This window comes from Camelus ferus, chromosome 6 (genome assembly GCF_009834535.1).
Source record: "Camelus ferus isolate YT-003-E chromosome 6, BCGSAC_Cfer_1.0, whole genome shotgun sequence".
In the NCBI taxonomy this organism is placed as follows: domain Eukaryota; kingdom Metazoa; phylum Chordata; class Mammalia; order Artiodactyla; family Camelidae; genus Camelus; species Camelus ferus.
Window position 1 is genome coordinate 21,643,627 of NC_045701.1, and position 14,955 is coordinate 21,658,581.

General features: G+C 40.1%; 1 protein-coding gene across 3 annotated transcripts in view; it reads left to right on the forward strand.

Annotated features, from left to right (window-relative positions):
• Positions 1–14,955, forward strand: part of VPS39 (VPS39 subunit of HOPS complex) — a 39,515-nt gene that overhangs the window by 5,505 nt on the left and 19,055 nt on the right. For 2 of the 3 annotated variants that reach the window (XM_032481429.1, XM_032481427.1), the window contains exons 2-9: positions 1,744–1,809; positions 6,985–7,017; positions 7,523–7,587; positions 7,886–7,928; positions 9,177–9,271; positions 10,189–10,287; positions 10,733–10,825; positions 11,813–11,996. In XM_032481429.1, the coding sequence (XP_032337320.1) occupies positions 1,744–1,809; positions 6,985–7,017; positions 7,523–7,587; positions 7,886–7,928; positions 9,177–9,271; positions 10,189–10,287; positions 10,733–10,825; positions 11,813–11,996 (678 nt within the window). The remainder of the gene's footprint in view (positions 1–1,743; positions 1,810–6,984; positions 7,018–7,522; positions 7,588–7,885; positions 7,929–9,176; positions 9,272–10,188; positions 10,288–10,732; positions 10,826–11,812; positions 11,997–14,955) is intronic. The other variant, XM_032481428.1, reaches the window with a different exon arrangement.

Below are 14,955 nucleotides of genomic sequence, written 5' to 3' on the forward strand. Positions count from 1 at the left end.
AAGTGCATCATAGCTTGTGGTTAAGGGTCAGACAGATTGGGATTGGAATCCTACTCTGCTCTACATATCTTACTACCTACATGACTCTGGACAAGTTAACTTAATCCTCTGGGCCTCAACTTCCTCATCTATAAAATGGGTATTTAAGAAAAGGCCATACTTAAAAGGATAGTTGTGAGGATTTGTGAAATAACATAAGTGCTTAGCATTTCCTTAAACACAGTGTATGCTCAATAAAGTTTGTCTATTTATATCATTAGCCAATATTTTATTTTAGAAAGGATCAAGAGTTTAGGAAGGGAATGAGTGACGTTTATGTTACAATATCAAAAAGCTGAGGAAGTGTCTGTACATGCTTAACTTCCCTGAATGATTTAATGTAAGTCTGTCAGGGTAGTTATGTAAGTCCTTTCAGAACCTTTTTACTTTTAGCCTAGACCAATGTCTTCCAAAATGCTCCCTAAACGAACAGCATTAGCATCACCTGGGGACTTGTTAGAAATTCAGGTTCCCAGGCCCATTTCCAGACCTACTGAATCAGAAACTGAGAGCCAGGCCTAGCAATCTTTTAACGAACCCTCAAATAATTCTAATAGACACCAAAGTTTAAGAACCACCATCCTAAACTATCTCTCTCTTTTTTTTTTAATAAGAGCTTTATTGAGATGTAATTCATATACCATAGAATTCACCTATTTTTTTAAACTGTACAATTCAGTGGTTTTTAGAACAGTCACAGAATTGTGCAAGTATTGCCACAGTCAATTTTAGAATATTCTCATCACCCTAAATAGAAATCCTGTTTCTTTTCCCCCAAGCCCTCCAGCCCAGGGCAACCACTGATCTTTCTGTCTATAGATTTGCCCATTCTGGACATTAATATAATAGAATCATGCCATTTGTAACCTTTTTTGTCTGGCTTCTTTCATTTAGCATAATATTGTCAGTTCCATCCCTAGCGTAGCATATATCAGCCCTTCATTCCTTTTAATGGCTGTCTAATACTGCATTGTATGGATGTGCCACATTTTGTGTATCCATTCATCAGTTGATGGATATTTAGGTTGTTTCCACGTTTGACTATGGTGAATAATACTGCTGTGAACATTTACGTACAAGTTTCTGTGTGGATGTAGGTTTTCCTTTCTATCATGCCAATATCCATGGGTGGTATTACTAAGTGATACAATGTTGGTTTAATCTCTTGAGGAACTATTAGACTATTTTTCAGAATGCTGCACCATTTTATATTCCTGCCAACAATGTACGAGGGTTCCAGTTTCTTCGTATCTTTGTCAACACTTATTAATCTGTTAGATCATCTTTTGAGATCGTGAATTCTGTAAGCTTAATGTGCTGAGACGCTTCTTGTTTTTCCTAAAGTAACATCGTTAAAGCTTCAAAGGTTTTAACTGTTATTTCTGACATTATATCCCTAGTTTCATGTTTATACTGTCCATTTTATGATTTTATAAACTTCCCTCACATTTTTGATCAGTTGAATTTTGAAACAAGGAAGCCAGGAACATTTTCCATTCTCTAATATGTCTCTCCTCCTAGTTCAATAAATATTTTTTCCATTGGTTGATTCTCAAACATTGCTTGAATATAAATATTCTTTAGTTTTGCAAAACACCTTGGCTATCAAAAGCAACTCATTTCCTTAACCCTTTGATTTCTAATTATAAGCCCGAGCTAAAGAAATAGGGTCTCACTAAAGCTGATTGACCTTTTCTTTTCCAGAGGAATGGCTGCTTGTTGGAACAAAACAAGGACATCTTCTTCTTTATAGGATTAGAAAGGATGTTGGTAAGTGGCAACTTTCCAGAACCCAGTAAGAAGTGGCTTACTGTTCATATAAAAAAAACTTTTGCTAGTCTGGTATACAACTGTTCAACCAGTGATTCCTAGACCATTAAAGGAGTGATTGGGATTGGTGGTAGTGCAGTGGGAAAGTGGGGAGAAACTTGTGAGCATCTCCAGGGTTTTTTTGGTTGTTTGTTCGCTTGTTTGTTTGTTTTCTAGACTATAATTCCTCATCCCCCTCTGGGAGGTGGAGCTGGATGTTTTTCCCTTCTTACTTCTTGGAGACTCATGCCAGAGATAATAAATATTCCTGATGGGAATAAAATTCTCATATAAATGGTGTGGTAGTAGGAAAAGAAATTAGGAGCCATTGATTGTAAAGATCTTGTTAACCTCTAACCTCTAACGGGTAGACTAGGACAGAGAGGACTGGGTTTGAGTCAGGCTTTACTTCTCTTTGGCCATGTGACTGTGACTAGGTCCTTTCCAGTGTCAGTTTCCTTTCTATAAAGTGTCTTACAAAATTGTTTGGTGTCAGATGCAAGGACTTTGAAAACTAGAGCTTTAAGCAAATGTTACTTTGTCAGTAAAAATGTAGAATGATAGCTAAAAGTATTTGAAGTTTGTTCTGTTAGAATATTCTCTAGTGGGGAAAAAAGTCCCTCACTCCCTCTTCCTGATTTTATTTCTGTGCTCTCCTTATGGAAAATTAATGTGTTTGGGTATTATATCCTGGAGCTACATAACTATAGAAATGGGCTGTTAATGCCAGAGTAGGTTCAACCATCTGAAATTGTCATTATTTGGCTATATGAGAAAAAACAAAATGTATGGCTTTCAGCAGTAAATAGCTAATCGGTAACTTCCCATAGTAAATGGTACTGACAAAGCCTGCTCTTTGGAACTGGTAGTAAGGGTAACATATTGGGGGAGAAGAGCAGCTCACTGGTGTAAGGGAGGAAGAAAATTCTTTTTTACTTTACCCATTTTAGGTTGATTGAATGGTGACCTGTACATCACAGAAGCAACAAAACAAAGGAAAAGGACTTTGAGTTTCTAGGATGGCAAATTACAGGAAGGCAAATGTACTGGGGAACTAATTGTAGATAAGTTTGTTATGTAGATTCCTTTGGTGCTGATAAAGGTCTCTAAATTGATTCAATGTTGTCCTTGGTAGAGAGGGGAGGGGAGGTACCTTTATAAATTTATGTCTTGCTCTTAGGCAGATGGGGGAGAGGAGAGAACTTTTCTTAGATTTCCTTCTTCTCAGTTACCTTCAGTTTAAAATGATCCTTAGGCCAGAGTAGCACGTCTGGGGGGCCATATTCTGCTACCCTTCACTGGTGCACTAGGGAAGGAGGAAGGTCAGGTTTTATGGTGAGAAACCAGAAGATGAAAGCAGGGTTTATTTCATTTTTAAGGTTTTCAACTTTCCTTTAAGTCAGAAGTCAGCCAACTTGTTCCAAAAGAAGGACCAAATGTTACCCAAAAACTGGCTTCGCTTCTTGGAGGGTGTTGAGCCAAAAGATACAACCAAGGCAAAGAGTGGGAGAAGGAAGGATTTATTACCTGTGGCAAGTGAGGAGAACACTGGGGATCCTTCTCAAAACAGTTCTCCCTGAACAGCAAAATTGGGGAGATTTTAAGCTAGACTCCCCATGCATATTCATGAAGGGGCTTAAGCAGTCACAGAGTCCAAGCTTTAGGTGACTGAAGTCACGAGGGTCAGAAAAGGTCAACATCATCATCCCTTAGGTTCCAGTTGATCTGATCTGGTGGTTGAGGGGGTTTTTAATTATGCACAATTAAAAAAAATTTTTTTAAAGCGAGGCTAATCTCTACCGTTGAAATGGAACTGGGAGTATTGACACCTAATTTGTTATCTTTGCTTTGTTTCTTCTCTTGCCTGATAACAGGTTTGTTCTTTTGTTCCCTGAAGATCGTTATTACTGAGACCTATTCAAGGATGAGCATTTGTGGCCAGGCTTAGACCACAAAATGGCTTACACTCAAAGTGGTTTCTTTTGTGCCAAGAAAGCCATGCCTGATTCTTTCTCCAGGGACCCCCTACCTTATCGCTTATACACACAGTAAATATTTTAGGCTTTGCAGGTCATAAAATCTCTGTCATGACTATTCTACTCTGCAAATAGCAAAAAAGCAACCATAGACAATATGTAAATAAATGGATGTGGCTGTGTTCCAATAAAGCTTTATTTACAAAAACATGTGGAAGGCTGAATTTGACCAACAGGTGATACTTTGCTAGCCATTGCTTTAAATTTTTAGTTCTCAGAGCCAAAATATTTGTATTCTGTGACATCAACCCAGTCTGTAATTTAAAAATTAAGCCTTCCTTGGATTTTATTCAGCATTCCATAACTGTTTTAACTGTCTGCTGTGGGCTCAGATGATGTGTAAGACAGGGAGATAAGAGAGCCTAATATTCTTATCCCAATAATCGATTCTTTGTGACATCAAATGCTAACTACTGTAATAAAGTAACTTGTTTAGCATACCAATTCTGTAGGCTTCAGTCTACTCGTATCTTAGAGAAGTGTTAGATTACTTCTCATCTGAGGTCTTGACAACTTTATGTTTACTTCAGCAATGCCCTACCCTAGATCAGTGGTTCTCAAAGTATGATCTTGTGAATGAAAATGTCACCTGCTGTATCAGTAAACAGCCACTGCAATACCCTGACCATGCACCTGAGGGAATTCAGGATGGAGAAAAACAGGACACTGGCCCTAGATAAGGTATTTATCAAAGGAATGATTTCAATCAGCCCAGACTCTTACATCTTCCCATACATAGAAAATCGCTAAATTCATTAACTTGGGGTGTCTGTTTTTCTTAAATAGCAGTAATCTTTTGTAGTTCCACTACCTGTTTTTTTGTTTGTTTGAACTCCTATATACCCTGGCTCCTCCTTTACCTCTTAGCAGTCCTTTAGAGCTGTCTGAGAGGCTGCCTCCCAGGAGCAAGTCCTCAGAATACGACATAATTCTCGACTTTTAGGCTGTGCTTTTTTTTTTTTTCAGTCGACAGTTTCGAGATCCCAGGAAGTCCCCAAGATCTTTCAGAGGATCCACAATGTCAAAACAAAGTTCACAGTAACACTAAATCATTATTGCTTTTTCACTGACATGTAAAATAAAGTAGCTAAAACTATTGTCGCTTAGCACAAGTTCAAGACAGTGGTCAGCAAACTTACTGGCTCCACACTGTACTAGCAGTCTATTTTTGCCCAGTGTGTACTCACAGTGCTTTTGTTTTTTAAAGCCAGTTTCACTTAAGAATGTTCTTTGTGAGGCAGTAAAAAGTATTAATTTTATTATATCTAGACCTTTGAAAACACCTCTTTTAAATAGTCTCTGTGATACAATGGCAGTACACAAACCACTTCTGCCATGTGCAGGATTCGAAGCATAGTGGCTGTCTCCGAGAAGTACTCCTGTGATTGAGTTATGAGCTGAACTGACCACTTATTTCATGGAGCATCATTTTTGCTGGTTTTCAGACCATTTGGCTGTTCCGTAGATGTCTTCTTAAAAATGAACAAAGAGAGCCTGTTGCTTCGAAGAAAACAACTGGCAGTATTTGTTCCTAACGATAAAGGCACAGCTTTGAAGGGAAAATTAGAATTGTGGAAAAATTGCATCCACTCCCAGGAGCTTGACAGCTCAGTACTTAATGATTTTTCTCATGAGATTGGGGTGATAATGAGAATGATTTTTTTTTTAAGTCCTATAACAAAATGTGTCAGCATTTGGAAAATCTGCATAACTATATGAACCAGTATTTTCCAATGCATGAAGTTTCTAAATCAAGCATGAATGAGAGATCCATTCAAAGTGTAAAGTAGACCAATGGACTTTAATTTAACAGAGAAGTTCATTAATATGTTTCAGATTCCAGATTGCAAGAAACTCCATTTGTCAGGTTTTGGTATAGCATCAAAGAAGATCCACAATTATATGAAAAAGCTATTAAACTCTTCCTCCCTTTTCCAGCTGAATGTCTGTGTGAGGACAGATTTTTGTCATATGCTTCAACCAAACAACCTGTCAAAGCAGATTAAATGCAGAAGCAGATGTGAGGTTCAGCTGTCTTCTATTAAGCCAGGCATTAGCGATTTACAAAAATATAAAACAGTACTTTTTTTTAATTTGGGAAGATAGTTATTATTCATAAAAATATGTTATGTATGCTAACATGGAATGAGCTAATTACTATTAGGTTTAAATCAGTTAATGCATGTTTTTAAAATTCCTCAGTTTTAATTTCTAAAATGGTAAACATTGGTAGCTATAATCCATGTAAAAGTATTGGTCCTCAGAAATTTTTAAGGTTATGAAGGGGTCCTGAGACCAAAAAGTATAAGAATCTCTACCCTAGATAATTCTGCTTACAAAGAGAATTGTGGAGAAATGCGTTTAGCATGCACGAGGTCCTGGGTTCAATCCCCTGTACCTCCGTTAAAAAAGAAATAAACCTAATTACTCACCCCTCCCCCAGCAAAAAAGCAACAAAAACAAAAAGAGAATTGTTAGAGGTAATAAAGTCCTTTTCAAATACAGAACTCTTTATCAAGTAGTAATGACTAATTTTTTTTTCTGGTGAGATATAATGGTATAATACAGGGCAGGTTTCTAAATCTCTCACTGCTTCAGGGTCCTGTCTTCATCGCATCTGAGTGACAAGGGGAGGAAGTAAAAGCAGCTTCGGTGGCATGGGCCCTTGTGGCTGCCGCAAAGGATCTCCAGCATCATACCTGGGGCAGGGAGGGGCACCACTAGCTGTGGGCAACATCCCACGGTCAGCGGTGTGAGCAGTGTCTCCCTGAGCTGGGAGGCAGGTAGCAGGGTGTAGGCTCAGCACACAGGCTTGACGGAGTTGGCCTCTGGGCTCTCTCACTGGCTGCTTGACCCGTCAGGTCTGTCAGCTATGAAAGTGGAACAATAATACCTACTTCTTGGGGTGGTTGTGAGGTTGCAGAAGATATATATAACAGAACCTGGCACTTAGTTATTGCTCAGTTAATGATGCTGTTATTACTATGATAATTATTCTCTTTGACTCTTTGGTGACTTTTGATGCTAAATATTTTTGTCCAGCAAGACTGGCTTCACCTGTTTTTATGGTCTATAACTTTCTTCCCCTTCTTTGTAACAGTGTCAGCAGATGTAGCATCACCTGAGAGTGGCAGTAAGTGTAGCTGCATTAAATTGCTTTAGCTCTGGCGATGGTGTTGAGTGTTTGCCCTGTCCTGTGATGCAGGACATAGGGTAGCTGCTGGGATTTAGTCAGTCTGTCTAGATCTAAGGATGCTTTCGGCTGGGTTTCATTGCTTGGGGTCCTATATTTGACTGTTACTTTTTACACTCTTCTTCTGTGAATACCTTGCCAAGGTACTATTCGGTAGGATAAAGTCCTCACCAGTACCTTGCAGCTTCGGTAAACTTCTGTGGTGTGGTCCTTTATGCTAATGCCGAGTGAAGGTGCATGAAACCCTCTGTTCTAAAGTTGGAGTTGAAAGCAACTTACTGTACTCAGTAAAGACAGCTGGGTACTTTAGATTTCCAGCTTATAATCTTTTAGGAATTCTTTAGATTCATGTAGGAGAGCCAGATGGAGCAGCGTTTTTTTGTTGTAGTTATTTTTTTATAAATTCCTGTGTTTGGAAATGTGACTGCTTGTTTCTTTCCCATAGGTTGCAACAGGTTTGAAGTGACACTAGAGAAATCCAATAAGAACTTCTCCAAAAAGATTCAGCAGGTAGGCAGTGATGGTGGCCTCTACAAGAATATTTGACTTTTATGAGACCCCTGTCAAAGCCAATAACTTTGGTAACGTTATTTATTTATCTTTGACTCCTCTGCTCTCTGCCTCCCATTTATTCAGGGATCTCTGTCCACCCATCACATACCTAAGATCCTCTTTCATGAGCACATAAGTATAAGTCAGATCCCTGTCATTGACGTAGGCTTTTAGTCCCTTTTTAGTATTGTAGGTAAATGGATGTTGGCTAAACCTTGTCAGAAGTGTTTGAGTCTAATGATTTGCTATTTTCCAGATCCATGTGGTTTCCCAGTTTAAGATCCTGGTCAGCTTGTTAGGTAAGAAAAGAAGTTGCATTTGTATTTCATATGTCAAAAAGCAAAAGCTATGACCTGATTAACCCTTTCATGGTTAAGTTGATAGTTGTTACTTAACAATGTAACTGACAGATTCCAAACCAGGTACAACAGGGTACACAGGTAATAAAGGCACCAGCATCCCCCATAAACTTGAGCTCTGTTTTCCAAGAAGTATCACCCCATTCATTCATTCATTCATTCAATAATTGAGCCAATATCTCTTGAGCTCTACTCTAGACACTGGGGATACCAAGTTGAATGAGACAAGGTTTCTGTCTTTGAAACTTAGGTTCTGATTGTGAAGACCAAAATGACAGAAAGTAATCGTGTTAGCAGTGTAATAAGTTACAATGGAAATTTATAAAAAGTGTTGTGGGATCTTAGTAGTGGGAGGGACAACATTGTCTAGTGGATGTCTAGGATTTCAGAGGGAAGAGAGAGGTAGGCAGAGCATTGTAGGCAGCGGGACCAGCCTCAGCAAAGGCCCTGAGATCTGGCCAGACTTAGGATATGTGGGGGAGAGTGGCGAGAGCCGGTGAGAGACAGATCAGGGCCACACTATTTAGGACCTGTTTGTTTCAAAAGCCATCGTTTCATGGAAGGCAGCCAGTGAGGCCTTTTCCTGACAGGCAGAAGGACTAGAAACTTGCCTCATGCTCTGTGCTGTTCAGCCCAGGACCCAAATGGTAGAATCATTTTAAACTTAGTTTCTAGTCGACAGGAACATTTAAAGTAGCTAAGACTAGATAAGAGGCCCTCGTGAAATTATTGTGCTTGCTTTGCTAGAAAAGAAATCCTTGCTTTGGGTTTTTTACAAAATCCACAGGAAGTTTCCTTTCTCTTATTGGAGCCTCTTAATGTAAGTAGCTCTGAAAGGAATTTCTTGTAAAAATATTGCATCACAATCCAGACTTGGGAGAAAGACAGAGTGTAAGAGTGCTCTTTGGAAGTGAAAGAGCTCCTTTAGTCGAGCCAGCCCAAATTTAAAGGAACAAAATATCCAAGTTTCAAAGACTAAGTGACCTTAAGTGTCGTGTGCTGGTGATGGACCAGCATAAATCATTGTTAGTGAAGCTGAAGATCCATTTTCTTCTCCAGCCGACATTTGCCATTTGCTTCTTCTGGTTGTTACAGTTTTTTGTTTTGTTTTGTTTTGTTTTGTCTTAAAGGTAGCTGTACTAGAAAACTGTGATCATTTATAGTAGTGTTTTATCTCCTTCCAAACAGAAAATAATATTTATGTCCATGACCTGTTGACATTTCAACAAATCACTACGGTTTCTAAGGCAAAGGGAGCATCACTGTTCACATGTGACCTCCAGGTAAGTGTGGGCAAGGTGAAATCTGACTTTGTGCTTTGATCTACATCTTTCCTACCATTAGATGGGAAGGATAAGATTGATGTCCAGACTCAGCAGAGACTCCGAAGAGAGTATTTGATTTTAGATTGTATTAGAGAAGTTTCCCCCTTAGTATATGACCTGAAGTTGAAGCACTTGCATTTTGTGTGTGTGTGCTAATTAGAGCACCGGACAGCCGTCTTTCAGGAGGCAGCTAACCAAAGATGGAAGCCCTTGCCGTGGACAAACCGTTAGTGGGAAATCGAGACTGTTAACAGTACGTGAACACAGCAATAGGACATTAAACTGACTCTTATTCTAAACATGTCATTGTGGTCTTTGTCTTTAGGCAGTTTTCCTATTCAGAAAAGACATTTCTCCTGATTTTTGCCAATTCATCGTCCTTCAAGATCTACCCCACCCCTCTGCTCAGCTTTGATCCCTTTTTCATATTTGTGGTCTACATTGACGCTGCATCGGTTGGGCACTTTCTGTCCCCCCACTCCTTTAAAGCATTAAACGTGGGCTTGCTGTCACTGACACAGGCTGATCCCTGACCCTGCATGTATTGACAGCCATGAACAAGAAACATTTAAGAAAAAAGGGAGGAAGCCGTTATGTAGGTTCTCCTGTCTGAATTACGAATGTCCATGGGATTGCTGGGGCCGGGGCCTCTGACTGACGGCCCTTGGGAAGGAAGTGCTCCTCAGCCTCTTGTTTCTGAGTACATCTTAGAGAGTGGTGTACTTGGGCTCAGCTTGTCTGGCAGTGTGACTTTGTATTGGGGGGGGTGTTCAGATCAGTGGCCATTTCAAGGTAGAATATCCTTAATTCACTTGTCACTCAGTTACGGCGTCACCATATGCACATCCTCATTCGCTCTGGGCGTCTCTTCCCAGCACACAGAGACTGGTGAGGAGGTGTTGCGGATGTGTGTTGCCGTGAAAAAGAAGCTGCAGCTCTATTTCTGGAAAGACAGGGAATTTCACGAATTGCAGGTAAAGTCCACTGTTACCTGGTCCATGGGTTGGGTGGGAGCTGCTGCTAAGTTGACCCATAGCTTGAAAGACTTCCTGTTCAGTTCTTGTGAAGCTCAGGACCCCAGTCTTGGAGTTCTCCCCAGATGAATGCTCTGCTTGAGTACCTGAGGGTTATCCATGCCCACCTGTCAAAGTGTCCGGGCCTTCAGAGGCAGGGGTGACAAATTCTACATCTATATAGGTTGATTTATATCAAAGAGGGTGAAAACCTTTTATGAATGCACCTTGTCCAGTTCACAGGTGACTTCTATTTTTATTATGGGTGGCTTCCTGGCCTTGTGCTAATAGGATTATATTCAGATGAGGGTGAGGGTGATTTTACAGAGTTGGGGTAGAATAACAGGAAGGTCTTTTTTTTTTGCCTTAACATCTTTCCAGCTGAACTCTTGTTCTCTTTCCTCAGGGGGACTTTAGTGTACCAGATGTACCCAAATCCATGGCATGGTGTGAAAACTCTATCTGTGTGGGTTTCAAGAGAGACTACTACCTAATAAGGGTAAAACTTATTATTTTGCAAATGTCATCTTGGGGAAGATGATTATGAATTTACCTGGGGAGATGATAATGTGCTTCTGAACTGCAGGTCAAGAGCATTATCATGGGCTGCTATCTTGAGACTTCAGTGCTCAGGAATTATATACTAATCGTGATATTAAGTTAAGACTTTGAGTTTCCTGCCCCTCAAAATCTTAGTATATCATTATAATAATTATAATAATAATAATAATAATAATAATAATATATTATTATTATTATTATTATTATTATTATTATTATTATTATTATTATTTTAATGGAGGTACTGGGGATTGAACCCAGGACCTTGTGCATGCAAAGCATGTGCTCTACCATTGAGCTATGCCCACCCCCCTGTTTTTTTAATTTCAAAAGCCATCTATTTTATTATAGAAAATATAGATAAGGAAAATAAAAGAAGTACAAGTCATCCATAAACCCCCCCACTCAAGTTATCACTGTTAACTTTTTGCTGATGGACTTCTGCCCTGTTTACAAAAATATTATACTTTATAACTGGCTTTTTTTCTCCTAACCTAAGTGGGAAATATCCATGACATTGGGTTTTTTCCCTATAGTGTGTATACTGTATGTAGAAAAGGTTGGTATGCCATTCATTTTATCAAGTAGTATAAATTTCTTAGCTTCATACACCTTTCATGATCCCCAGACTTGGCAATTCTAGAAGTTTTTCTCCCCACCTCCCACCTCCCTGCTGTGTTACCTGTTTATTGTTTAACTAGTTAATATATTTGTTCTATAATTATATTCTTGGGATAGCCTAATTTGATCAGCATCTACATTGTGATTACAAAATTTATCCTAACAAACTCAGTATTTCTTTTTGCCAGACAAGGAATGTTACTGGCTTTTGTAGGTTTGGGGTTTTAATTTGATTTTTCAGACCATCTATGTTCATGCCTGTGGCTGAAGAATGCTGGGTGACTTACTTTGTGTCTTCCTGTAGGTGGATGGAAAGGGGTCCATCAAAGAGCTCTTTCCAACAGGAAAACAGCTGGAACCCTTGGTTGCCCCTCTGGCAGATGGAAAAGTAGCCGTGGGTCAGGATGATCTCACAGTGGTGCTCAATGAGGAGGGGGTCTGCACGCAGAAGTGTGCCCTGAACTGGACAGACATCCCGGTGGCCATGGGTGAGACCGCCATAGCTGCTGTTTCCCACTTTGGGTGGGGGTTGTGCACCCCCCGTGGCAGAACGGAACCCATTCTTAGCTTTTGCAGACTGCAGATACACTGTCATCCGCTCTGTTTCTTTTCTTGTAAATAGATGAGTGTTTGAGGGTCATTAAAAATGGGATATTCTGGTTTTTGTAGGAAGTTAGGTTTCGTCCCAGAGGGGAAGAAATATAAACAGAACTGTACATTTTAGGAAGTGATTGTCTACTGCTATTTTTACCTCTTAGTTCCTTTTCTTTTACCTCCTTTTAAATTGTTCTGTTGTGTCCTCTGCCAAACAGACTACATTTGGAAATTAGTGGAAATTCTTTGGTTGGTCCTCTAATACGTGTAACTCAGCATCAGAAGGTTTGTGATGTGGTGGTTGTCGCTGCTCTTGTTTTTGTAGCTTAGCAGCACAGACTGCATTCACGTGTCAGTCTCTGTCCTACTCGTTAGCTGTTTCTGCTCCTCCGCCTGCCACAGGCTCTCAGCTCTCTGCGATGGTATTGCCTGGGAGTGTGTGAGCACGCTCGCAGCAATTCATTTTCAATTGGAAGAGTGAGCATTTTCATAATAGTTACTGCTGTGGAGGGGGCTGCAGACATGCTGTCTTTAAGGGCCGTAGCTTGGGAGACGAGCATTACATCTTGGAAAAAGAGGTGAAACAAGGCACTGCTTAAGGTGTTAAATCAGAAGAGTTAAGATTTTCTAGTTTAGAAAGGGGAAGTACATTGTTCAATACATCAGTAAGAAGTTTCATTAAGATTGGACTAGATCAGGCAGGGAATTTAGGATCTGGCTTGAAGAAAAATTTCTTTCTTTCTAGGCAGAAAGAATAGTTGAACAGTGAGCAGAAATACGGAAGACGTGCTGATTGTGAGAGGGCAGGCATTCCAGAGACTGACCTGGCTGAAACAGGCGGTCTGGATAACAGAGGAATACGGGCAGGGTCGGTTGTTAGAGGCCCATGTGAAGGTCTGAGAGGCCAGCAGATCCTAAGTGGTAAAATTGATAAAAGCATCATATTCTAGGGTGATTATTCTGGTGGTGTTTAGAGATGAACAGACCAGAAGGAAGATAAATCAAAATGACCGTATTTTACACCACTCAAGATGATGTATATTAACAGGTTTGGGGAAGCTAAGAGCTTCACAAGAGGCTTTGTGATGTTCTAGGGACCCTTGTTTTCCCTTCGGAAGAGGAACCGCGGCAGATGAGGTGAAGATGCGGGGCACTGGAAGTAGCTTTCTGATTCCCCAGTGTAACAGTTCCTGTTTTAAAAGCTTTGCTAGTGCCCGGCACCTTTGGCCATGTTTCCCAAAAACATTTCTGTGCCTTAACATACTGAGGGAGAGGAAGTTCTTTCTGAGGCGGGTGGGAGAATCACCATCTGACAGGAAGAAGCGTAAACTTCTTAGGATGGGCCACCTTTTAACTTGGTTGATGTTTCTGCTCCCCTCGTCACTCCTTCAGCCAGGTGCCCATCATTTGCAAAGGACCCCTCATCACTGTGCCTTCGTCAGTGCTGTTGCCTTTTCCTTTCTTTGCCCAGCAGTGTCCTGCTTGAGTGACAAGGCCCCGTTCAGTGGCACTTCCTCTCTGAGGTCTCCTCTGACCTGCAGGCAGGATTAGTCACTTCCCCCTGGTGCTTCCACTGCCCTTTCAGGTTTCTCCGTCATGGCAGCTGCACTGTCCCACTGGCTGTGGTGCATTGTCAGTCCCCTCTCCTCGTGTAGGAGCTCCAGGAGCTCTGGGCTCCAGTCTTGGTCCACGTTGAGTAGTGCCTGAAACATCATAGCCTCCTAGTAAGTGCTTGCTGAGTAGTCAGTCGCGGTCACTGTCAGCCATTTATCGGCCACACTGCCAAGTTTGAAGACACAGAGACCCAGACCATCTCTGTTGTCAAAGAGCTGGGGAGACTGAACAAATGATAAGATGTGACCACCAAGAAGGGTTTCTATTCTAGATTACTTCTTTTATTAAGTGAGATCTTATGAAAATGGGCCAGATTAAAAAAGGACAGAGAAATTTTATGTACTTATACAAATTAACATGAAAGAAAATTGGAATAGCTTTTTAAAATGAGGCCAGCATAAAAAGAAAAGAATCCAATACGAAACAACGTGCTGCTTAATTTTAATTTTTGGTAAAATGAAAAACACCACTATGATAACAATTAACAGCATTCAGATTGATGAAAGTATCTTTAGGTCTCGTTTCCTCATTTCTGAGTTCCCTTCTGGCTTTGAAATTTTATCAGATTATTCATTTAGAATATAAATATTGCAGATATAATATGGAAAACTTTATCAGAAAATAAGTAACAAGGAAAATAAATTTATAGCAAGTTAGCCACACTAAGAAACTATTCTTATGCATATATTCTTTGAGGTTAAATTTTTATATGGTAATTATGCCATCTAGTGGTTCATTTTTTACTAATTTTTTTTACCTTTTAAAAAATTTTATTTTTAGTTGTCATAAAAAAACACGTAACATAAAATCTGTCACCTTAACCATTTTTAAGTATATAGTTCAGTAGTGTTATATATATTCACATTGTCGTGCAGCAGATTTCAGAACTTTTTAATTTTGCCAAACAAACTCTAACCTATTAAACAACAACCCATTTTCCCCTCCCCCTAGCCCTTGGCAGCCACCATTCTACTTTCTGTGTCTATGAATCTGACACTCTAGATACCACATATAAGTGGTAAAAAATGGCTACACTGAGAATGCCATCCAGCTGCCTTCTCTGTGAACTGTGGAGCATCAGGTGGAGCTTTGCATCTTTTCTCTGTGAAAATCTCAAGCAGAAACAGCCTTGGCCAGATGTGTGGATCTCTTTCTTTAGCATAAGTTTTGGGGAAAAAAGAAGTTGCCCTCCTCTTGCCTTCCTAAAGGAATGAAAGAAGTTACGTGACCTTGCTCTCC